General features: G+C 40.8%; 1 protein-coding gene across 6 annotated transcripts in view; it reads right to left on the bottom strand.

The window, feature by feature from the left end:
* The window catches only part of RBMS3 (RNA binding motif single stranded interacting protein 3), a 908048-nt gene that overhangs the window by 536219 nt on the left and 347344 nt on the right, over nucleotides 1-24485 (bottom strand). For 2 of the 6 annotated variants that reach the window (XM_054019905.1, XM_054019904.1), the window contains exon 1: nucleotides 3749-4025. The exons of the other annotated variants lie outside the window; for them this stretch is intronic. In XM_054019905.1, coding sequence (XP_053875880.1) covers nucleotides 3749-3823 — 75 coding nt within the window. In that variant the 5' untranslated portion in view covers nucleotides 3824-4025. Of the gene's footprint in view, nucleotides 1-3748; nucleotides 4026-24485 lie in introns of those variants that run through there. 6 annotated transcript variants of the gene reach the window in all.

Raw genomic sequence — 24485 nt, forward strand, 5'->3', positions numbered from 1 at the left:
CAAATAGTATACAAAAAACTGGTAAGCTGAAATATATTCATATAAAGTGCCGGTCAAACGATTGTAAAAAATAAATCCAAAAGAATCCATGTCTGTCCACAGGTAACAGCAAACAGAAAATGACTCAATTTATTTAATGCACTGTTTTCTAAGAATGGTCTTCCCAGTCTTAATTCTGACCATAAACTGCAAAGGCCAAAGGAAAGACACAAGCACCATTACTTCAAAAGATTCCATCAAATATGTAAAACCGTGTTGGCGAAATCTTTTTTTCCTCATGACATTCTTAATCATTACATGACATTTCACATCACTCAGTCTTTTCTTCAAATCTTATAAAAAAGAATTACATTTTCAGGCAAGAGATCAAAAATGGAAATTCAAGGATTGGGGCAAGATTAGGTATCATGATATTCTTATAAGTGAATTTCTACAACACAGCTACGTAAACTAGTTGGTTTCTTAGTTATCCCATCAACACACACACCACTCTAGAAACGTTTCATTGTCGAGCAGTCCAAAATAAAATCAAAGGGTTTCCTAAATTATAGGAAATAGTGTCATATGCATGTGACACGTGAACATATTCCTTCGTGATATTCTTTGCAGCAAGATGACGTGAAGCCACATATTCCTAATTTATAACAGTAACAAAAATGTTTGATTTTAAATATAATTCATAACATGCTTAGAATAAGCAAGTTCTACTCTCAGGACTTAGCTAAGAAAGTTCAGACAATTCAAGCTAATTCAGTAGTGAGCCAGCGTCATGCCAGAAGGAAAAAAATACCTTTTCTTTCAATCCCTCTGTTTGTCCTCACAGGACATATTAAAGACATTATAATCTCCTTTACAAAACTGAACCTTTTTACTTTTTTGGATTATTGTGGGTTTGTCTGAAACAGTCATTGAAGAATTAACTTCAATGGTGGCATCTTATAATTAAGGTGCTCAACTAAATTGAATAATCAGACTGTGTGTTTCATGTTCTGCATGAGGCCATGTAACATTTGTAAAACTTGAGGCAATCACCAAAACATGTGGATCCTATTCTTCTATTTAAAATTCTTTAGCCCATATAGTTATTAATGTACACCATTATTGCTTAACAACATGTTAGCTATATTAGAAGGTACAAATGTGGACTCTAGATCTTGTGAACCTTATTCAATCCTGTACAAAACCCCTCCAAAAAGCTGTGCTACACAGTACTATTGTACTTCTTTCTGAACAGCTGAGATTAATTTACAGTGTGAGCAAAGCAAAAGCAAAGCACTTGATCTGAAAATGTGAGGAAAACATTTAAATTTCAGAATGTTGTATATTTAATGTCCTGTTGCTCTGTGCTTTAGGCATTGAACAAAAATGCCCCCAGAAAGCCTAAAATTCCTTTATATGATTTTAAGTTAATGCATTCCCCCTTCCCTGTCTATGAATATCCAGATATGAACACACGTTTTCACACAGTTGAATTCTAAAATTTTGTTTAACACAATACACAGCATAGTTTCCAGAAAATAAAAAAGTTGTGAATTTCACAGAGTAGCTGAAATCATACAGTGGTATATTAATATGTGTTATCGTGATAGGCGTGATAACTGATACAGTTCTCTACCACATTATTTGATTACCCAAATATTGGCTTTAGACATACAATGCATCTAAATACTCTAAAATGTCCCAGGAGCTGATGGCTAGCTTTAAGGTAACAAAATCCAGATGCTGCCTGTCTGCACTACTCTAAACTCTTTAGGACTATAGTACAGAAATATATATGTGTGCGTTTATTTTATTATTTAGATTTGAGAGAGAAATTAATGCCATATAAAATTTATTATAGATTTGTAATATTATCTACCCTTGCAAAAATAATGCGTGTTCAAATATATATTTACACTCACACAACTTTTCACAAGAGTAGATAATTTTATACTCTAGAACACAATAGATAATTATAGATAATATACAATTAAGTAATATTAATTTATTCTCCAAAAGCTTCAGGTTAAAAAGTCATTGTGTGGAAAGCAGTTGTCACTTTCAACTGGATCAGAAGGTTAATTTCCCCAAAAAGCATATTTTACAAAATAGAAAGGGAAGTTAAAAAAAAAAAAAAAAAAAAAAAAAAGAGGACTGGCAAAATTTAAGTGACATGAGTAAAAGAGATGGAATGTCCAGCATTTCTCATCCAGTACTTGAGGCTATTGTTCTTTCAAAAAATACCCATAAATTGTTTCATGTCTTTGGCTTGCCAGGTTTTGAGGAATGGCATCGGTCTGCATCCCCAATCCCCCAAACAGTTGAAGCTATAGCCAATATTGCAGTCAAGCTAGCAACAGGATGCTGCTGCTGCACAATACGGACTAAATGGTCACAAAGGTAAAATGCTATTTGAATCGACCTTGAGGGGAAAAAATGGTGAAACAATTACTCCCTGCCCTCCCCCCAAAATGGGCTGATCTCAGACAAAAATTCTGCACATTATAGGTAGAGAAAGCACACAGCAAACAAATGAGAGATAATCATGTTATGAATTACAAGGCTATAATCACATTGAGTGGTTCTGGTGTCATCACAACTCCAGCCAACCTTAGTCTCAGTTTTCACAATTAGTTAATTTATATAATGCAGGGGTCTGGCTATAATCTTTAACAGAAAAGTAATTTTATTGGCAAGGAAACGTAACTTGGCCTTTCAATAATAACTAGCTCAACATGTTTGAGACCAAAAGTAACCCCCGCCCCCAAGTCAGATGTGTCCTATGTGCTTAAATCTGCCATTTAAATTGGGGTGACATTTGTTTGGGGGGTGGAGGTTATTGGGGTTTTTTTGTTTGTTTTTAAAAAACAAGAACGTTAGTTCATTGACTCAAACTGTTAATCTATGGTTGTGAGGTTGCACTTCAGAATAGTAATTTTCTTTACGATGCCCTAACTGGTTTGCAGAGTTGTTTTTGTTACTGTCCACTGGTTGCAAAGGAGACTCTTTTGGGCAGCAGATTATTGTACAATGCCATTAGGGAAAAACAAAGCATGATTTAACTAATTAAAATAAAGGTGTCATCAACTTCATTCAGTCTTGCTGGGAGATGCAGACCAGCCTTCCAGAGCCACTGACATTGAAAAAAATGAAACCATGTTTGGTGCTTTTTCTGACAGTAGCTACTATCTATTTCCAGCCCTATCAAATGTAACAGCATACAGCCAGATCATCCTCAATATTTAACGCAACATTAAAAGCAGTTCAATACATCAGAGAAAACGCCAAAAGATTTACAGTAGGTTAGCGCCTTGTCCACCCCAGAACCCCACAGCATCTCAGACTTCACTGATTAAAAGTTTCGGTATCCACTGTCTCTTTGCTAATGGCAAAATGCTTTTGAACGCCAAATAAATTGCATAGATCACTGAAACAGTATTTGCATGCCTGATGCTGTCCAGAGCCATCTCCAGCCTATGCCATAATCATGTATACTTGCTTCAACAATATTAACCACATTTATTGTAGGGAGAGGGGAATTAAAGGGATTAACTAAAGATAGTAGTCAAAATAAAATTAATAAATAAATGCATAAAGCCTAACCTTCCTGTTTCTGGCTATTAGCTCTGCATGATACTGAATTCAAGGGGAAAAAACAAACAAACAAACAAAACCTCTAATTTATGCAACTCCACCATCCATCCTTCACTAAGTGTATAATGATATCATATTAGCACTGCTGGACAGGCAGGGAACTGCTGTACCATACCTTGGTTTGGAGATAATGAGGGTAGTAGTAAGTGTACTGAGGGTACATTGGTTGCTGTTCCAAGCGTTTGCCCATGTAGCTGGAATCTTTATCTCCGATGCAGGGAACTCGTTGACAGGGTGTAGTGCCCCAGGCCTTTCTTCCTCTTAAACCACTATTCCTGACAGTACTGATGACTGATGAGGCTTTCGAGACTTCCTTGCCTTCTACTGCTCACAAGGTCCAACACAGCAAGAATAAAAACAAAAACAAAATATAGATAGAGCTAAAAAAAAAAAAAAAAAAAAACCTTGTTTTGTTCCCCCCCCCACGCCCTCCTGCACTCAGGATACAGCGTTTTCTTTCCTAGCCAGCTTGTCTGTAGTAATGTCAATTGCCAGTGTCTGTAGAAAAAAAGTCCTGTTAGAGAAATCAGCAAGACAGTGGAACTCCAAACCGCTGCAGACCAGCTTTTTCTCTCTCTCTTCTTCCTCACCCCAACCCCGCTCCCCTTTATTATTTTAAAAAAATTTAAATAAAAAAGCAGCTTTCCACAGCCTACTTGCTGCTGCCCCTCTCACGGTGTGACATGGTGTTTAGGGCTTGTCTTGTCTTTCATTCAAACCCCCTCCTTCCAGCCGGTGTGGGTGGACCTACAGTGAGCCTCTCCCTCGAGAAGCAGACGCAGTCCAGAAGGCTGCAGTATTTCCTCCAAGAAGAAACAGCCTGCTTTTTTCAGCCCCTGCTGCAAGCAAAGTCCCGATTCCCTCTGCTGGCTATCTCGGAAAGCAAAGCAATTTTACAGCAGCGCTTGCTGGTGTAACTGAACCCGGGGAACTTCAAATACCGGCAGTGGATTCTGCACTTCACAAAGTCACAGAACAAACCAGCCAAACAGTAAGCCAGGAGCACAGAATACCTGGGACTCAAAGACATTGCTGCAAAGGATGAGCCTTTTTTAAAAAAAGCTGTTGATATTTTGTGACGCTGTTAAGACAAAGAAAGAAAGAAAGAACGAACGAACCCACAAGGTCACAGAGTCTATTAGGAGATCAGCAACAGATTCTCCAACATGGAATTGTTTTAAGCAGAAAAGTAATTTGTACAATAATCTACCATTGCACAGAAACAAACACGGGGTAAAAAGGGCCAGGCATATTAAGTGTTCACTTTGACAGATCCAGTATATTAAGACTTGTTTCAGTCATTCCTCTATTTAGATTTATAACGAAGTGGGGGAGGGGATCACCTCTCCTGAGCTTTCCATGGCTTTAATATAATTTTTATAATACCCTTCATGAGCTTCAGATAATCCATCACACCATCCCCTGGCAACATCCCACAGCACCCAGAAGTACCAGTCTCACACACTTGCACCATAAATGTTACCACTGCTCCCTAAAAGCCCAAGTAAAGAGACAGGGCTTGCAAGAGATTCAAGCTGATTCTGACCAACTTAAGCAAAAGTTTTGAATATTATTTATCTGAAGGGACCTACTTTATATGTATATAAATCACCTGTAACATTTCTGGGCACTGTACAAATAAATAAGTCAATATACTTTGTCTTATTGTGTGTACAAATCCCAAGTTTAAATTTTAAAATCACGTATTCCTTTGACACATCATTTAATTTGTGGATCTTTCTTTAGTGGCCTCACTTTTTTTTTTTTTAATTTACAATTACTGGGCAGTGGTTTCCTTTGTTTTTATTTAAATCATATGTAATACTTCAGCAGGATTGTCAGCAGCTGTATTATCAGCCAAATTGTTTTTAGAGAGAAAAGTATATCTTTAAAGGGACACTTCTCAAGGCTGGTAAGGTCTAAAATTAGACCTGCCAGCTGTGTTTTGGTTTGTGGGCACACACTTGCACGTGACACAGGCACGCAAACATCACGTTCAACTCTGCTTTGTCAGACTGATGTTCTTGTAAGCAAGCATGGCATTAAGTTGAGCAAGGATTCATATACATCCCCACAGCCTGCCAGTTACACCAGCAAAAAAGGTGCAACAAAGCAGAGAGGCAGAGCAAAAGTGTGATACACATCCATGAATCACTGCAATCCCAGAACGCATGGTTTCACTTCCTCAGTGGCTATTTTTTCATTTTAGTACTTAAACAGCACTCTGCGTCATGCAACGGAAGCTGCTAGGTGCTGAGTTCTTTCAAAAATCTGGCTCCAATTGTGGGAGCAGAGCACCTGAAAATCTGCCCCATATCTCTAATGCACTGTACAAATGTTAACTATTAATTCTCATAACATTCTTGTGAGATGGGAAGGTGATTTTTATTATCTCCATTTTACAGATATGTAAACAGATTCAGAGAGGCTAAGGGCTTGATCCTGTAACACAAAGTAGGTCCCAAAAAGGTTTCTGAAACTGTGATAGCCGTAGATCTATAGTGAATCTGACTCTAGAAAGCCAGGTTAGAGGAAGAAAGCCCTGTGTATCCTGGAGTAATGGGATGAAATCATAAATATGGAAGATTAAGACTAAATATAAAAGAAAAAACTTCCTGACTGAGATGAGATCAATTTAAATGTATAATAGACTTTCCAACATTCATAGATTTTTTTTTAAGGCCAGAAAGAACTATTTTGATCATCTAGTCTGATTTCCTGCACACAGACCACAACATTTCACCAAATGCATCCTTAAAAGGGAAGCACAGGAAGCCCTATCACAAACATTGAAGAGTAGATTGGACAAAGCACTGGAAAAATATATAATACTACAGTAAAGAAACTTGTAATGGCTAAGTGATGGACTATAACACGAAAACAGGTCTTTTCCATCTCTAATATCTGTAATGCTAAGTACAAAACCGAGTCATACTCTAATCTGTACAAACTAAGCAAACCATTACTTGTAAATTTCCTGTTTCTGCTAGATAGCAAGTATTTCTATCAACAAAATGCTCTAATGCCATTGGTATTTTCCACACAAATTAATGTAGTCCAGACATATTTTGGATGAAGGCATAATTCTATTGAGTAATTACTGAATTTTGGGTATATATTCTCTAATTTTCCACTGGGTAAGAACTTTCAGTTGCAACTGCTAGGGTTCTGCTAAAGTAGCACAAAATAGGTTCAGGAAGGTTTCTGAAAGCATGATAGCTATAAAGCTAGAGTGCAACAGCCATTATTAGCCTAATTTTTAAAATCTCAGCCACTCTTTCTGATATCTGTTTGTTCATGGATGTCTAGCTGTCAGCTCAAACTCAACATGGCTAAAACAGAGCTCCAGGGGGGTGTCTACACTGCCATTAAACACTTGTGGCTGGCCCGTGCCAGCTGACTTGGGCTCAGGTTAAGGGGCTGTTTAATTTCTGTATAGATGCTTGGGCTCAGGCTGCAGCCTGAGCTCCGGGACCCTCCTCCTCGCAGGGTCCTAGAGCCCAAGCTCCAGCCCAAGCATCTATACTGCAACTAAACAGCCCCTTAGCCCAAGCCAGCTGGCACAGCCCAGCTGCGGGTTTTTAATTGCAGTGTAAACATACCCTCAGTCTTCCTCCCCAAGCACTCCCAACTATCTTCTCACTTGTCCCCCGTGAGCAACACCACCATTACCTGCCTGTCACTGAGGCCCATAACCTGGGCCTCATCTTTGACTTGGAGCAGACCCCTCTCAAGGTTCTCACATCCAGGCTACACCTAAATCTTGCAGATTCTTTCTGCATAAAATCTCTAAGGGCACATCTGCATGGTCCAGCTGGGGTGTAAATCTACAGCACTCCAGAGGACCATGCGCTGTCTATGTGGCCCCTGCTGATGCACACTTCAAGCTCTCTAGTGACCTTTGACCTTCTGCTGTTTCAAATCACTGTACATGGATGAAACTTCTAGTCCACCATAGTAGGACAGTTAGCACATGGCACTCTGGAGCGCTGTAGATTTACACCCCAGCTTGCCATGGTCAGTCAGTCCTGGTGTAGACATGCCCTAAGATACAGCACTTCCTCTCTACACAGCTAAAAATCTCATCATATCATGGCTGGGCAATTGCAACATCCTTGACAAATGCAATCTTGCCCCGTTCCTATCCATTCAGAGTGCTGCTGCAAAGAATTTTCCTAGCCTGTCGCTTTGGCCATGTCGCCCTGCTTTTTGCCTCCCTCCATGGACTCTTCCTACTCTGTCATATCAAACATAAGCTGCTTGTCTTCACCTTCAACACCCTTCACAACCTATCATCTCTCATTCACTATTGAAATATCGACTCCCACCTCTGATTGAGGAATGATGCCAGCCTCTCTCTCTCTTACTTGTTAAATGTTCAAGCAGGCACCTTTTGGCTTTCTCCCAGGCAGCTCCTCCCACTTAGGAGGAGCTCCCTGTAAACACAGACAAAGCTAACTCATTATCCACCTTTCAGTCCCTCCTCGAAACTCTCCTTTGCCGTGAGATGCCTACAAAAAAAACATGACAACAGGCAGGCTGCTGGTGTGCTTAGATCGCAGCTGATCATGCTGACCGGTATTGTCTCGCTGTTCCCTTGTACTCTCCGGTTGGTCTGTCTCTATCCAGCTCTTGTCTTTTGCCTTATACTTGGTTTGTAAATTCTTTGTCGTTTTTTTCTTTGTTTGTACAGCATCTAGAACAATGGGGCCCTGACCTTTGACTAGGGATTCTAGGCTTTATGGTGATAAAAATAAATAATAAACAGCAGCAGCAGCCGCCAACAGGCATAATGTAGGGTCGGTCAAGACGGGGTTAGGTCTTGAATCTTTTCGGTCCTACTGATCAAACACTATTTTCTGTGCACATGGCCATGACAATGTAGTGGCTGATTAGTTTAAGGCCATGTCTATATGTACAGTGCTGCAGCGGCGAAGTTCTCCTGCCAACATAGCTTCTGCCACTCACGGACAGGGATTTTTTTTATGCCAACGGGAGAGCTCTCTCTCGTCGGCATAGAGCGTCTTCGCCACACGTGCTGCAGTGTGTGCCGGTATAGCTGTGCCACTGCAGTGCTGTACGTATAGACATGGCTTAAACCAGTTACCATCCACGTTACCATGGCCATATGCATAGAAAGTAGTGTTTGATCAGACACAGCACTGTGCACATGAGCACTTATGTCGGTGTAACTTATGTCGCTGGGGGAGGGACGGTGGAATATTTATGCCCCTGAGCAACGTAAGTTTTGCCAACATAGGTTATGTCTGCATCACAACCTAAGACACTGTGCAATTGTGCTCTCTTTACAAGCTAACCTACCTACAGTAACTAAGGACAAAAGTCCTATTGCAAGACCCACTTGGACAGTGCTTGATTTAGAGCCCACGTATAAGATACAAAAGGTCATGAGTTCCCTGCTCTGCCACAGACTGCCTGCGTGGCCAGGGGCAAGTCACTTAACCTCTCTGTGCTTTAGTTCTCCCATTTGTAAAATGGGAATAATAGTACTTCCCTACCCCTCAGGGGTGTTGTGAAGATAACTACATTGAAGACTCTGAGGCGCTCAGATACTGCAGTAATAGGGCTCATAAAAGTACGTTAGTCTAACAGACTAGTTCAGGACTCAACACGTGCTTTGGCTGAGGCCAAGTCACAGGCCTATGAACCCTGTCCCAGTCTCAGAGGATCAGGTCCTGGATGCTTCTCCTATTGAAGACAAAGGCAAGACTCCCATTGATATCAAAGGGAGAAGAATCCAGCCCTCAGTGTTTCAGTCCCTCTGCATTCTTTCTAAGCTCATTACGTAACAGCTGCTTCCCCATTTCTCTCTAGGGCAGAAGACCAGTGCAAGGTTCTCCACTTAAACTTTACAGGGGAGCTGTGAGCAGAGTAGCCACAGAGGGGTGCCCACCCACACTAAAGGGTGAGAAGCGGGAAGGAGGTGACACAGGCATTCACATTTACACAGATCCAGTGGCCTAAACAACCTGCTTAACCAGGGCAAGCTGGGTGTAGCTGCTATTCCAGGAGTTCTGTTAACTGGTCTGAGGAGGTGAATTTCAGCTACCTATCCTCTCCATAGTCTCCGTGTAGAGAGCTGAAACATTCAAGCTTTACACAAATGGAGTAGACCTCACTTAGTGCTGGATTCTACAAGGCACTGAGCACTTTTAATTCTCACTGAAGTCAGCTCATCATTGGCGCTCAGCAGGACTGGCCCTTAATCATGAGACACAGAAGTGAAGGGAATCAAAATGGGAATTTGATATGAAAGTGGTGGGGTTGGGGGAGAAAGGAAGGAAATTCAGTATTGAAAGGAAAAATGCAAATAACCAGCCAAAAAGCAGCCTCGGATAACGCTGCCTCTGAAAGAATACTGGTGATGGAAAATGGAAAATTTCCATTTGCAAAATACAGACATCACAAAGATCATCTATGACTTGGGAGCACACTGTTTAAATAGAATCCCCTTCATTTTCTGGCCGGGGCATTTGAATAACTGAATCCACTTGCGAGCTGGAATAGCAGTTTGCCTACTGAGTGTTAAGTATAAATGCTACACAAAAGAAAAAACAAGCTGTTCAATCCCAATAAGCAACAGCCGACTCACTTCACAACTTTCTTCTCTCCTACTGGATGCTCATTATCAACTCAATAATGGAGCTAGTCATGGGAAGCTGGTAAGCAAGCCAAGTTCCAGTGCACCTGAAAAGGAATTTCCATACACATCACCCAACATGGGGGGGGATTACACAAGACAGACAGAGGAATAAAAATATCACCAAGAGAAAATTTAGAAATAAAATAAAAGACATTGGAACAAACCAACTGTAGATCTGACAGCTACATAAATTCTGAGACAGACGCCAGAAGAGGCACCATCTTACTGATATTAACTCAACCAAAGGCATGTCTGAAAAGCTCGAAGCAGGTAAAAGCTAACTGGCGCGCGCACACACACACACACACACACACACACACACACACACACACACACACAAAGAAGAGAAAGAAAATGCTTCTCTTGGGAAGCAGAGATAGAGGAATTAATTTGGTTTTTCACTTTGTAAAATTTAAATTTTCCCATTCGTAACCAGGTAGGTGAAGAGAAAAGAAAGGTGAAAAAGGATGCTCCCAGCAGGAGAAAATAATTCAATAGCTTTCTTATTTGCTCATATGCAGCTCTACACACACACACACTTTTTCAAAAAAATAATAAAGCCTTGTGTACAAGAAACTACAGTTTTTAGCTTGTAACACAGAAGTCTTGTTGATTCCCACCTACCTGAATCAAGGAGGAATTCAAAGAAATTCTAACCCCATGCTCCTTAAAAGCAGAAATGTATATTCTGGGAGCATTAACTTGCATCAAAACAATGTCAAAACTGTCTAAGCAGGAACTAAAGAAAAATGTTCTTGTTTAGCAGCAGAAAGACAGCTGCCAACAACTAAAGAAATATAATAGGTAAAGAAAAAAAAACAACAATTATCTTGGGTTTACGTTTTTGACACTGTCTCTGCTTTTATTCTTCTCTATTTACTCATCAAAGCTATTTTCAAAGGAGACTGTAGTGATGCTTGACAGCTTGTTTACAATAGGTTACAAGAAGAATACTGATTTTATTTCTAGATCTGTCAATTTATGCAGTCCAGAGACCTTAAAACTATGTCTATGAACGTAGAATCTTGCTATTTAATAGTTCATTTATCAAGCTAATTTGCTTTAACGTCGCTGACTGAAATTCTAACAGCAATACACACAGATGCTACCTATCACGTGATAGACAGAAGACTTATAATATTAAAAAACAAAAAAGAAAAAGAAAACAAAAGAAGCAGCAGAAAAAAACAGACTCGGATAGCTTCCTTGAGATCTACTCTTAGAGGTAGGTGACCCTCCATTCACAGATCTTTCCCCTCAAAGTGGCACTATCCCCACCCACCCACCCACCCAGACCCACACACACACACACACACACACACACACACACTTTCTTTGGGCCGCTTGAAGGGTACCCCATGGGCCCAGGATCCACATATGGGGAGAAGGGGTAAACACGACCTCCTTAGCCTACATGATCTTTTCCATAACTTCTGTTGCTGGGAGCTGCTGAAGGCAGGCTTGTCCCTTGAAGAACAGGTCTGATAGAGCTATTCTGCCAGGGAAGTGAGCAGAGAGGTTGGTTCTGGGGGCCAGTGCACCTGCAGAGGCACAGGACCTTCATGATGATCCCTGGGGATCAGTCCAGGGTGGGGATGAGCCACACAATATTTTCAAGGAGAGGGAAAACTCCACCCCTCTCAAAAGGTTAACAGAGCATAGGAAACATCTAGGATGAGATCCTTGTAGACATTTCCTTCCCTAAAGCACTCCTACTGGGAGTTTGGATCTGGCCCCAGAAATGGGATATAGAATAAAAATGGCTACATGAGATGCTGGTGTTGCCAACCTTCACAACTTTATCTTGAGTAATGAGATTTAAGACCCTGCTTGGTGCCAGACTGGTACGAAGCTCCAGCATTCATGGAATGGGAAAACCCCTTCTGACTGGCTGCCTTCCCCACTTCCTGGGGAATAAAAGACAATCAGAGCTTCTACAGGAGGCAGGCAGAGCTCTCCCTGCCTCACCCCTCAGAAACCCAGAGATGTTTCTAGGTAGGCAAGGGGGAGAGGGAGCACCAAAACTCCATTTGCACAAGAAATGAGGGAGATTGAGGGAGCTTAGAGTGGCTTTTGTCCTCCCCCTCCTTCTCTCTCACCTCCTGCTCCCCCCACCCCATCCTTTCTCATCCTCTCCAATGCAGCAACAGCTGGCCTGGGAAAGAGAGAGGAGAACCCCTCTTGGATGTGCTCCCCCCTTCCCAGGTCTGGGAGGATGTGTGAGAGAAGAACTTCTAAAGTTGTCACCCCTTCCCACTCTGGGATTAGGAGAGGGCTGTGAAGTTCCCCTGGAATTGTAGGAAGAGCAAAGACGTGCTGGGGGGCAAGGGACAAATGTGAGGCTTAGGAGAGGAAATAGGGGTGCAGGATTTTTGTGTGGCTGTGTGGACAGAGTTGCTGTGGGGGTTTCAAAAACTGATCTGTGGCTGGGGGTGCAGAGTTGACTGATGTAGGGATGTGCTGGCCAAACTGGTATTTCTCACTGCCAGCACTAATTGGTATAAACTGGCCATACTAGTTGTCATACACACATTGGAGGTGGGGGCAAGGAGAGTTCAAAAATATCAGAAGACAGCTCAAAAACATTTTTAACTTATGACTATTCAAGTAAAGTGGCCCATTAACACCTCTGCCACTCTACCTTGAAGGGTCCCTTAGAATATGGACTAACTATTTATGCTAAACAATCTGTTCAACCTCGCATTTAGCTCTGACACTCAGGGTACGTCTTCACTTACTGGAGGGTCCGGCGGCAGGCAATTGATGTTCTGGGATCGATTTATCGCGTCTGGTTAAGACGCGATAAATCGATCCCGGATCGATCCCGGAAGTGCTCGCCGTCGACGCCGGTACTCCAGCTCGGCGAGAGGAGTATGCGGCATCGACGGGGGAGCCTCCCTGCCGCGTCTGGACCCGCAGTAAGTTCGGACTAAGGTACTTCGAATTCAGCTACGTTATTAACGTAGCTGAATTTGCGTACCTTAGTCCAAAGTGGGGGCTTAGTGAAGACCAGGCCTTAGAGTACCTTTCCCAGACCTGAAGAAGAGCTCTGTGTGGCTGGAAAGTGTGTCTCTCTCACCAACAGATGTTGGGCCAATAAAAGATATTACCTCACCCATCTTGTGTCTCTAATATCCTGGGACCAAGATGACTACAACTACACCGCATACAACACTGGATCTAACTTGTGACTTTGGAGTTTGCAGGGTTAGCAGTACTGGAATACTGTCCCATTTAATTGGCCTTTAAGTCTATCTTCTAATACTTTAATAATTAAAATCAACAAAGCTCAAAGATTTCCATTGACTGTGCTGTTTTTCCACGTTTGAAGAACAGCAGAGAATGGCAGAAGGACAGGCAGGGCGTCTTTTGATTGATTCACATAACACATTGATTTCAAATAACACAGTGAATTCACTCGAGAACCTGGCTTCATTGATACTACTTTTTGCTAATATTTTCTAACGGATTCACTCTCTGAAAAACAAAACTATATAATCAACAAATTGTAGTCAGCCCAAAAAGCTCCTTATATTGAAGGAATACAGTTATAGGCAAACAACCTTTTCCCCTAAGATCTAACCAATGCAATAACAAAATAATAAATAACAATAATACTGCCTTTATCTTCTATCTATAACTCTTTACTTTAAGGATCTCAAAATGCTTTACAACCATTAAATCATTTGTAAGGCATGAGGGAATTATGTCAGTAACAACCTGTGAGACAAGTGGTATTACAATGCGAGACTTTCCAGTCTGTAAGGGTGGTGGACTGGATAGTGTTTCCCTTAGGAAACAGTCAATGCTTCTCAAAGGCAGATACATGGTGGACTAAATTGTAGATGAATGGATCGCAAGCTCTTTGAGCCAAGAAGACGACTCATGAGGACAGTGGCCTGATGGCAGAGAAACACAATGTGAGGACCCCTGAGATCCAAGGATGGGCCATACCGGTCAAGTAACACTGTAGTACTCTTAGTTATGTTACTCATTGCTATTCCAAAACTTTGAGAAAACATTACAATTTCAAAGTGATTAGAATATTTGCGTTCCCAAGGTCATATTTCTTGTAGCAGCACCAAATCATCCCAGATTAGCAAATATTGTGTCTGTTCCAGTAGCTAAATCATTTTTCTACAGTCTGAACAATGCAGTGTCACTACTTTAAGCTGTAGTGTGTTTGACTAATACTGTAGAATACTACAGCACTATTTTATAAGGAGAGAATTCTCCAAATCCCACCTCTCTCATTCAAAGTCCTGCTTACCAGTGTCTTTTCTTCATTCTCCCTGTTTACTTAAAATCATTTTGTAATCAGGAAACATGAGATTTTTTTCTTCTTAAGAAAGTTTATTGCTGAAGGTAATGGGGGACATAAATATACTGCCTGTTTACTGGGACCTATAAACACGTAAGACCACAGGCAATTAATTGTCATTGAGAGAGTAGCAGTGAACATGGAGGCTTTCTAGAGTATAACTGCAAGTTTACCCATCACATAGAGACATAGCCTAAGGATAGTCAGGAAAAATAGGCCTTAAAACAGGGAACTCAGTGAAAATGGCTCACTGGCAGGGTAGGGTTATGAATAGAGGTGAGCAGGAATAGATAGACCTCCAGACTAAGTAAAAAGGAGTAATCTTTTCTCCTAGACTAAGCAAGATTTTCTTTTGTTTTCTTTTACTAGACCTAGTTTTGTTTAATTGCCAACAATACTTCTTCAGAGATCAGCTTTTTCATGCAGTATGGTTTAGTGGTTAAGATCCAGAACTGGAGGCTTGTCTACACAGGGAAATTTACCAGCATAATTATACTATATCATTATACCTCTACAGTTTTACCAGCATAACTCCCCATTGTGGACATTCTGCAATAATGATGCCAGTAAATTTCCTCATATGAACAAGCCCTAGGTATCTAGAAACCTGTGTTCTGTTGCCACCTCTACCTGCTGTATGACCTTGAAGAAGTCTTTTCCCCACTTTGTTTTCCTTTCCCACTTTTGTCTGTCTTGTCTATTTAGCATTGGCCTGCTAAACCCAGCGTTGTGAGTTCAATCCTTGAGGGGGCCATTTAGGGATCTGGGGCAAAAAAAATAGTTGGGAATTGGTCCTGCTTTGAGCAGGGGGTTGAACTAGATGACCTCCTGAGGTCCCTTCCAACCCTGAAGAAAATAAATAATGATGGAACTGTGCATGGTCAGTTCAGGGTAAGTTTCACTACTATTAAATATAATATTTTCAAATTTTTCCCACTCTTCTTCATCTGCCACTAACACTATAATTGCGAGAGGCACCTACCCACCCCCTCCACCCCACCAATGAGATTAAGTTTGTCCACCAAATGATTTGTTCACACAACTGTGGCTGGGAAAAAAGGCCAAAATAAGCCTTCCCAAACAATTTCAATTCCTGAATCAGATTTTTTTTTTTTTAATTAAAGACAGTACTCTACATTAATATTCTATTTTGGCCCAGAGCTGGTTAAAAATATGGCTCATTTTGAAAATGAAAATTTAATTAAAATGTTTGTGTTCTTTTTATTTTGCTTTAAAAAACAAAACCCCAAATAAAATTAAAACTAAAAAAATTAGTTTAATTTTGGGTTCCTCGATTTATGCTTTTTCCTCCCCGCCAGCTTTTTCTCCCCATGTTTTCAGTGTCAAAATAAAAAAAAAAAAGGAAGAGAAAAGAAGGAAAATTAACATTAAATTAAAAATGATCAATCAAAAAAATCTCTACATACAAAATGTTTGCAAAAATTTTTGAACACAATTTCAGTCCTTTTTAAAAAAACCTGCAGAAAAGGGTTTTCAGGAAAAAAAATACCATTTTCAACTAGTTCTCTGTAAGTAACTGCAGTCTCTTTTAAACTGAACTGTCAGGGTAGGAAATGCAGAACTGCTTTTTGGGTTGTCTACAGTTCTAGCCAAATAATCCCTGTATTTATTCACAGTTTATACCATACAAAGTATTTTGTAAACAAAGAAAAAATACAAGACATAGTTAATCAGAATCTTGGACATGAAAAAAATGCTATTGTTTCCTTCCCGCCTAACGCAATCAGGAAGGGACATGGAAAGCATGTGAAAACACTTACTTGAGCCTGAAGAGCAATGTTATCAGCATGGAAAGTTTCTCATTTTATTAGAAGAGAAATTAAGTGCCTATTAACATGGAATCAAAAACTTATGTGTAATGATTTTAAAACAAATTGTAAAGGAAAAGGAAAAATCTCTTCAGTTATTTCCTATCCAGCAAAATGAGAAAGTGTCTTTCTGCTTTGTGGAGACGTACATGAAAAGACCAAAACAATTGAAGGTAGTCCCCCTCATGCTGGGAGCATAAACTGATTCTTCTTTTGCTCAACACAGTTGAGCAACACCCTTTTCTATAGATGATGGCATTTTATGTAACAAATGGCTTCCAGCTACCACAGGACCAATGCAACCTGCCATGCAAAATTAAACTTAATATCACGCCAGGTTACTGTCCATCATAACCAAAGAAAATGTATTGAATTGAGTATGTTTGGTTTGGGAAATCTGTTTTGTCAGCTGTAGTGTAACTCATTGTCCATTATACAGTATCAAGCCCATTCTAGGCAGCCCATAAAGTATAAATGTTCAACCTCCCAATCCTATACATGTCAACTTTCCAGAACAAGAATGATAGTGGATACTTAACATATATACACGTTAGGGCTGGAGAGGAGCGAAAGCTACCACTTGCCTGTCAAAAAGCCAGGAAAATTCACAGTGGTTGGAGGTCTTCCATTTACTAGAAAGAGTCAAGTGCTGATTATGGTACTTTTCCTTCCTTTTTCTGACTCACTTCCTCCCACCACCACCCTCAATTCACAAAGTCATCTTCATACGATGTGTTTTCCCCTCTCACAAATTCCTTAAATACTAGTTGTTCTTCACTTAACACCCATCGCTCTTTAAGATGACTCTTTTCTGATTTGGCTTGTCTGCCTGCCTTCCTTCCTTTATTACTTGGGCCAGGAATCTGGTAGCTAACTCTCTTAGGCACCTTTGAAAATTTTACCCCCTTCTCTCTTCATGTTCAGTGTTTCCGTCTCCCTTTCTTCTTGGCCCATCACCTCTCCCAGCTGTCCATTCACTAAGACCCCTCTATTCCGCATTCTCACTATGCCAGGCCCAAGCAGCATAGAGGATGAAGCTGCCTGATGTGAATGTAGAGAGGACAAGTGTTTGACCTGGGGAGCAGGGAAGGAGGAATAGACTGAGACACGGATCCTGGGAGGGAGAGAGACTGCGACTGGCAGCAGAGGGAGTGGAAACTGGGCCTGGGAGTAGGGGGAAGACTGGGAGCCAGGAGGGCATGCAACTGGCTGGGCAAAGAGACTGGGACTGAAAGTCAGGGAGGGAACTGAGGAGGTAGAAAAGACTGGGTGACAGTAGATAGGGTAGACTGAGATAAGATGAGGAGTGAAGGGGGGAGGCTGTAAGTTAGTGGGTAAGAAAAGTGGGACTGAGACCCAATGTAATGGGTAGGGGAGTGAGGAGGGAAGGCATTCAGATCTGGTGAGGAGTCAGGATGTGGGGAAGAACTGGCACTGCTAGGCAAGGGAAAGCGACAAGGAGTTAGGGGTTGGGGGGAGACACACTGAGATTAAACAAGAAGCTTAGGAGAAAGTTTGGGACTGGACGACAGGATGGTGGCGAGAAACAGATCAGATGAGGAGATGGAAGGGTGGGGGCGAGAATTGGGACTGGCTGGGCAAGGAGACTGGGGACAAGGAACTGGGAGCATGGAGAGAACTGGGAATGGCAGGGAGAAAAAACTGGGAATGAGAGTTGGGTGAGACTGGGACTGCAGGAGTGAGACTAGACCTTCCTGGGCAGGGAGGCTAGGGTTGGGTTGAGAAGCCTGCAGAATTGAGATTGAGGCTGGCTAGGCGAGAATTGGTCAGGGATGAGGTAGGAATGCCACAGGGACAGGTTGGAAGGGACAGGCTAGGAGGGGTAAAAGTTTGGGGCAGATGGGCAGATGAGTTTGTGCCCATTACAATCAGTCTGCTCCAGAATCATTCCTCTGTTGTCAGCAAGCATCTGTGAAATAAACTGGCAAACACACTGGCATTCCCCTTTAATGCTGGTCTACACAGAGCATAACAAACTACTACTGCTATCAGTTACTCCAATAGCTCAAGTGACAGAGTTCTTTGTGGTGGATCTAAAGGTTCCAACCCAGCTGATGAACCACGTGGGTGTCAGTATGATGCCACATGACGCAATTTCTTTTTTCAATGTGCTTTTTTGAAAACCTAGGAAATTACACACAAAAATCTATATTAAAGAGCAAGGAAAAAAAACAAGAAGAATGTGATCATGCAACTAAGACTGTATCATAGCATAAGGGAGTCCATAACTGGAAATGTTGAATGGGAAACCTTAATTCTGGCATTTCCTAACTTTTGAGTGCTTGACTTTGCAACTTGAATAATGTTTCTTAACATAGATCTTTGTGTGTGTAATAGTATGTAAAATCTCCAGGTATTAGCTGCAGTCTTCACATTTCCTTGTTCCTTTCAGATTACTTTCAGAATTGGGCATGATAAAGTCATGGTCTCCTTGACTGACAACCAATAGACAAAGGAGCATGGCTTAGTTATCTTGGTCTCCTCCCTCCTTCTCCCTGTGCCCCATAATAGCTGAGACTATCTGAGGTGCTCTTGCTGACAGTCCCCAGATTTCAACTATTGGGCTGGCAGGCAAGGCATTTTCTATGGAAGCCGTTTGGAGTTTGGTCTAACAGAGCCCCACACTGGTCTAACAGAGCCCAAATTCACTTTTCAGGACACAATGCAAGGCTTATCCAGTCAGTCAGGCTTTTGGCCATGAGAATGGTATTACCCATTTTCTTGAGCCACTGTGGGTTGACGTTGTGTCAGTTATTTGTGTTGTAATCGTCTTCATTGCTGTGCATGCATCTACAGATGATAGGCACGTTTTGTAAACTGGAAAAATACATTGTTATACAGTGCACAGAGTATACACAGTATCCTAACAGTGTACATTTATGGCTAGAAAGAGCCAAGATTAATAAGGTTTGCCTTGCCTTCATACCGAGACAAATATTTTAGCTAAAAATGTCAATCCTTATCAGCTGCTTAGCTGTTGTTCCCAAACTATCCTAATATTTATGTTGTTTGCAGTGTTGTTGTAGCTCTATCGGACCCAGGATATAAGGGAGATGGAGTATGTGAGAGAATATCTTTTATTGGACCAATAAAATTGAATGAAGTTGGTCCAATAAAAGATATTACCTCACCAACCTTGTCTCTCTAATATTTAAAGATATTCTGTAGAACTGTCCTGATTTCTTGTCATTCTAGCTACTTTGGGTCACCATAAAGTGGTTGCAAGTCTCTTCGCCTCTCTATCATCCTACCTGTCTGGAATTTGAATGTGTACTGTATGGCAACCTTCACTGTGATATCTGCGTGCTTATTTGCATGTGGTTCTCTTGGCATTTGGAAAAAAAATATTTTTGCAATAATGAGTAGTCACTACTTAGGGTAAGCCTAGTGGCTCAGATAGCTGTGCAGTACTCCAGTGTAAGACAAGATTAAAACTGACTTCACAATTCCAGCTGTCTGACCCCTAAATAGTCATCATAGTTGTGGTGGGGAAGAGACACTAATGTTAAATAAGAGCCAGTCTCCACTCTACGCGCTTGTAATGGCAAATGACGTGTGCCACAGGTATAACCATGAAAAGCGGAAGATCAAACAGGAGGAAATAGTGATTGAGAATGAGGGGGCAAATGAAAGACCCCCCCCTCTCCCCCGCAGACTGGACCTAGCCAGTCCAAGTTTCCACTCCTCAGACTGTTTATTCGTACTCCCCACCTGTCTGTGTTCATCTGTAGTCTCATCTTACACTTCGACTGTATGCTTCTTGGGATAGGGACCATCTTTTGGTTCTGTGTTTGTACAGCACCTAGCACAATAAGGTCCTGATCCATGACGAGGACTCTCAGGCACTAGGGTAATACAGATAAATAATAATAATAAATAGCTACAGCCATGTGAAAGTGGTGATTTGGAGTGACAACACAGGCACATCCTCTTAATGAAACATTTTAATGGCGTGGGGAGGAGTGTATAGTTCACATGCAAAGCTGCTTGCAAATATGGGGCCACATTCACAGCTAGGCATTATGTGGTCACTTGTGGAGAACAACAGTGGAGACGGACAGAGGAAGGATACTCATATAGGTGAGGCACTGGACTGGAAATCAGAAGATCTGGGTTCTGTCCCTGACTCTGCCATTGGCATCCAGTTAATCCTTAGATATAAGTATCTTCTGAGGCTAAATTCACTGATGTGCTCATGTATGTAATAATGAGCATCATAAACAGCCTATAAATTTAATGGCTTGACATAATTTTTAAGGTGCAGCCTCTTAAGTTCCATGAGGGATTGATTTCATGTTCCTTTGGGGACGGGAGAGGTGTCTGCCTCAGCTGATGGCATAAGATTAATTTGGATCCGCCTCTGCTTGTATGGAATCTGGGAAAGCAATCGTACATATTTTAATTTAAATTCGGCATCTGCCAACTGTCATAATAAAGGAGAACTTACTTTATTTACACAGTATTTTATTTTGTTTTTAAGATTGTTCTAATTACGTGGAGTCAGGATCTAGAAAGCATGGAGAAATGCAGATAGGAGGGGACATCTTTAAAACATGCAACAAAACTCAAGTCCTGAAATGCACTCTAAACTGTACACATAATCACTACAATCACCCAGACAGACCACACTGTAGATAGCAAATAAAACTCATGTGTACATCTGATAATTACATGACTAAACAAGCACGGGGTATGGAGCTATACAATTTGCAAGTAAACTCTAAGAGGAAGGGTGGTCCTGTGGTTAATGCACTGGACTGGGCTGCACTAGATCTGGGTTCAGTTTCCAGCTCTGTGTAAACCACTTAAAGCCCTGTGCTTCAGATCACCATCTTTACAAAGGGGATACTAATACTTCCTTTCCCCCACCCGTGGTCTACCTAGACTGTAAGCTGCGGGGGGGGGGGGGGAGAGGGGAGAATATATAAGTTATTATGTATTTGTACACAGAGCCCGATCTCAGTTTATGGCCCAAGAAAATAATAATAAATAGTAGTAAAATCTATAGGTACATTTGGTAACTGCATGTCAAAGCAGGCTCTTTTGTATATAATTACCCAGTTCACAAGTAAACCCTGATTATCTGATCTCTGAATTATCTGAAGTATGAGAAATTCATATAGGAACTGAAAGTTGGAGTTTCGGACAAACAAATATCTGGTTAAATGAGTTAATAAGGACATAAGCAAAAGCTATCTGCCGTGTCTGAAACATTGGAAAGATCTGACTGTTTAGATTAGATGTAACAAAGCTAGGGAAATAGTAAGTGTAGTTTCTACAAGAGCTGATAATTAAAATACAATTACCTATACCAACAAGAATCACGTGCATAAGTAATTACAGCCTCTCTAGGAAGCAGCCCTACGTACTGTATTGCAGTTATTCGAGCAGATGCAAATTCAGCGAATGGACAAAGAATCAGCTCAGGTATTACCCCTGATGTCTACACTCCCAGAGAATTAACAGCCTCAGCAATTAGCAAAAGATTTTTTTTTTTTTTTTTAAAGGAGAAGCAGCTTTTTGTGGAGGATGGGAATGGGAGAAATGAAGTGAAGAGTAAGTACCCTCCTTCCTTGCCTCACTGGAACCGTCTGTGTTATTAGCTGAATGCCTGGGCACTGGGATGTCTCAGCAATGGGGAGGCCTGTGGTGAAGCAGCAGTCCGGACACTACCAATAAGTTGTTAATTTTGGCAAGTAAGTTATGTTAAGGCAGCTGTGGTGGAGAAAAAGAGGTTGTAATAATATTGCAATGTAACATTATGAACAACATTCATAATGCCATAAACATCAGATACTTTTCAAAAGATTGCTACTGATACAGCAAAAAAATATTGCCTCATATTTTATTAAGGCTCAGGATACAATGATAGCTCAACAGTAAACTGTATGTAACAATTACTCATAACAGGTTTTACAGCAGACTTGGATAGTTTCTTGCTTGTATCCTTTTGGCATTCACTTTTTTTTATTATAATGACAAGGGCATAGCACATGTTCACTGCCAGACCTCTAACTACACATACAAGCCACGTTTCACTATCGCATTTACCACTGTCTCCCATTGTCCCTGTACTGGCACTTTGTATTTCTCAATGAAATACATTTAACAAACAACATAAAAAAGGAAATCAAAATGAGCCTCAAATAATCTTGTTCGGGGCAACAGAGAATAATGACTGTGCCTTCAATGAGGGACATAATTACAACAAGCTGTTCAAAGGAACTTTTAAGAGGTTTGGGGGCGGGGGAATTAAAAACTATTTACCTCTACCAAAGCAGAATGAATAGGGGTAATGAGTAATAACCCTGAGAAAATGACAACAAAGGGGAACATTCTCAGCACCGTGAGTGGGAAATTAATCAAGTCCCTCTATTGTTAACAGGTGTTACACAATAAATTCCCTGTGTTCCACTCTGACAAGGCATCACTAACATAAAAGAAAAGGAAAAGTTTTAATAAGAAATAAATAAAAACAACACTACATCATACTTACATGGTAGCCTACACAAATATCCCAAGGCACTTCTCAATCCAACACAGGAAAAACCAATGTCCAAGTTAAGTATCTTATCATATTTTGATTTAAAATCTTGGAGAGAGACAATTTTCTAAATTAAAAAGTAGGCAATGGTTCCAGACTATGAAACATGAATACTAGATCAATTTGGCCAATACCAAATGATCTTCAAATAACTTAATGTAATATCTAATATGTTAATAGCATCTCCACACTGAGATGTACAAAGTTTTACATCTTGATTACACCTATTATACCTGCATTGAGTCAGTGAATATTCAGTTTAAGACAGAGGAGCATGATGCAGTTGTGTAAACAGAAGACTTGAGCCAGGAAATCTTTAGTTCTTTAGTCAGTCCAACTTGACTCTCATGTGGCCTAGAGCAAGTCGCTGAACCTCTGTTCTAGTTTCTCCTTCTCTAAAATGGAGATATTACTACTTGCCTATCAACCTTACGGAGATGCACCACTTTGAAGAAGGAAAGAGTTCTGTATTTCCATTATTGAAATAATGAACAGATGATTTTTCTGCATGGATGTTTTCTTTCTCCCCCTTTGTATATCAATTCCCCATCAATGCAGCAAAACAAAGACTGATATACAAATCGAAGGCAATTTTTCAATGAATCTTTGTTTCGCGTTCCCAAAGTAATCCACAGATACCTAGGATTTTCAGTGTATGCTAGCTTCCATGATATCCTTTCCAGTTTAGTTGGGTACTGAAGAAATAGCAAGGACAAAAAGAAGCCTTATGAACAGCTGTTTACAGCATCATATATCATATTCCCTTCTCCTTGTAAAGTATTCTAGGACAATTAATGCCTGTTCTCTCTCTTCAGGAAGGGACTGTTCAAAATGCCTTACAACTCTGAATAGTATCAGAGGGGTAGCCATGTTAGTCTGAATCTGTAAAAAGCAATAGAGTCCTGTGGCACCTTTAAGTCTAACAGAAGTATTGGGAGCATAAACTTCCGTGGGTAAAAACCTCACTTCTTCAGATGCAAGTAATGGAAATCTCCAGAGGCAGGTATAAATCAGTATGGAGATAACGAGGTTAGTTCAATCAGGGAGGGTGAGGTGCTCTGCTAGCAGTTGAGGTGTGAACACCAAGGGAGGAGAAACTGTTTCTGTAGTTGGATAGACTACTCTGAATAGGAAAGTGATAAGCAAAACAAAGACTGATCCACAGGCCTAGTTCCATGCAAAGTTCATAAGTACTTAAATGCTACTGTTTAAGCAGAGCAATTAATGCACAGAAAAATCTGCCTCATTAATCAAGTAACTATGACACAGTTGAATAGAAGGATTACACTTTATGAGATAAATATTTTAACCAAGTCTTCAAATTGTCTCAGACAACTATAATTCAAAGGAGCACACATGAAAAGATCATTTCGCTTTTGTGTCACCGCTCCAATCCACGTATATGACTGCCATCAAAAAGCTTTTCACTGGCATTAAAAATCTCAGTCAAGTTGGTGGTGGCCTGATACCTGT

Source organism: Malaclemys terrapin, chromosome 2 (genome assembly GCF_027887155.1).
Source record: "Malaclemys terrapin pileata isolate rMalTer1 chromosome 2, rMalTer1.hap1, whole genome shotgun sequence".
Taxonomy (NCBI): Eukaryota; Metazoa; Chordata; order Testudines; family Emydidae; genus Malaclemys; species Malaclemys terrapin.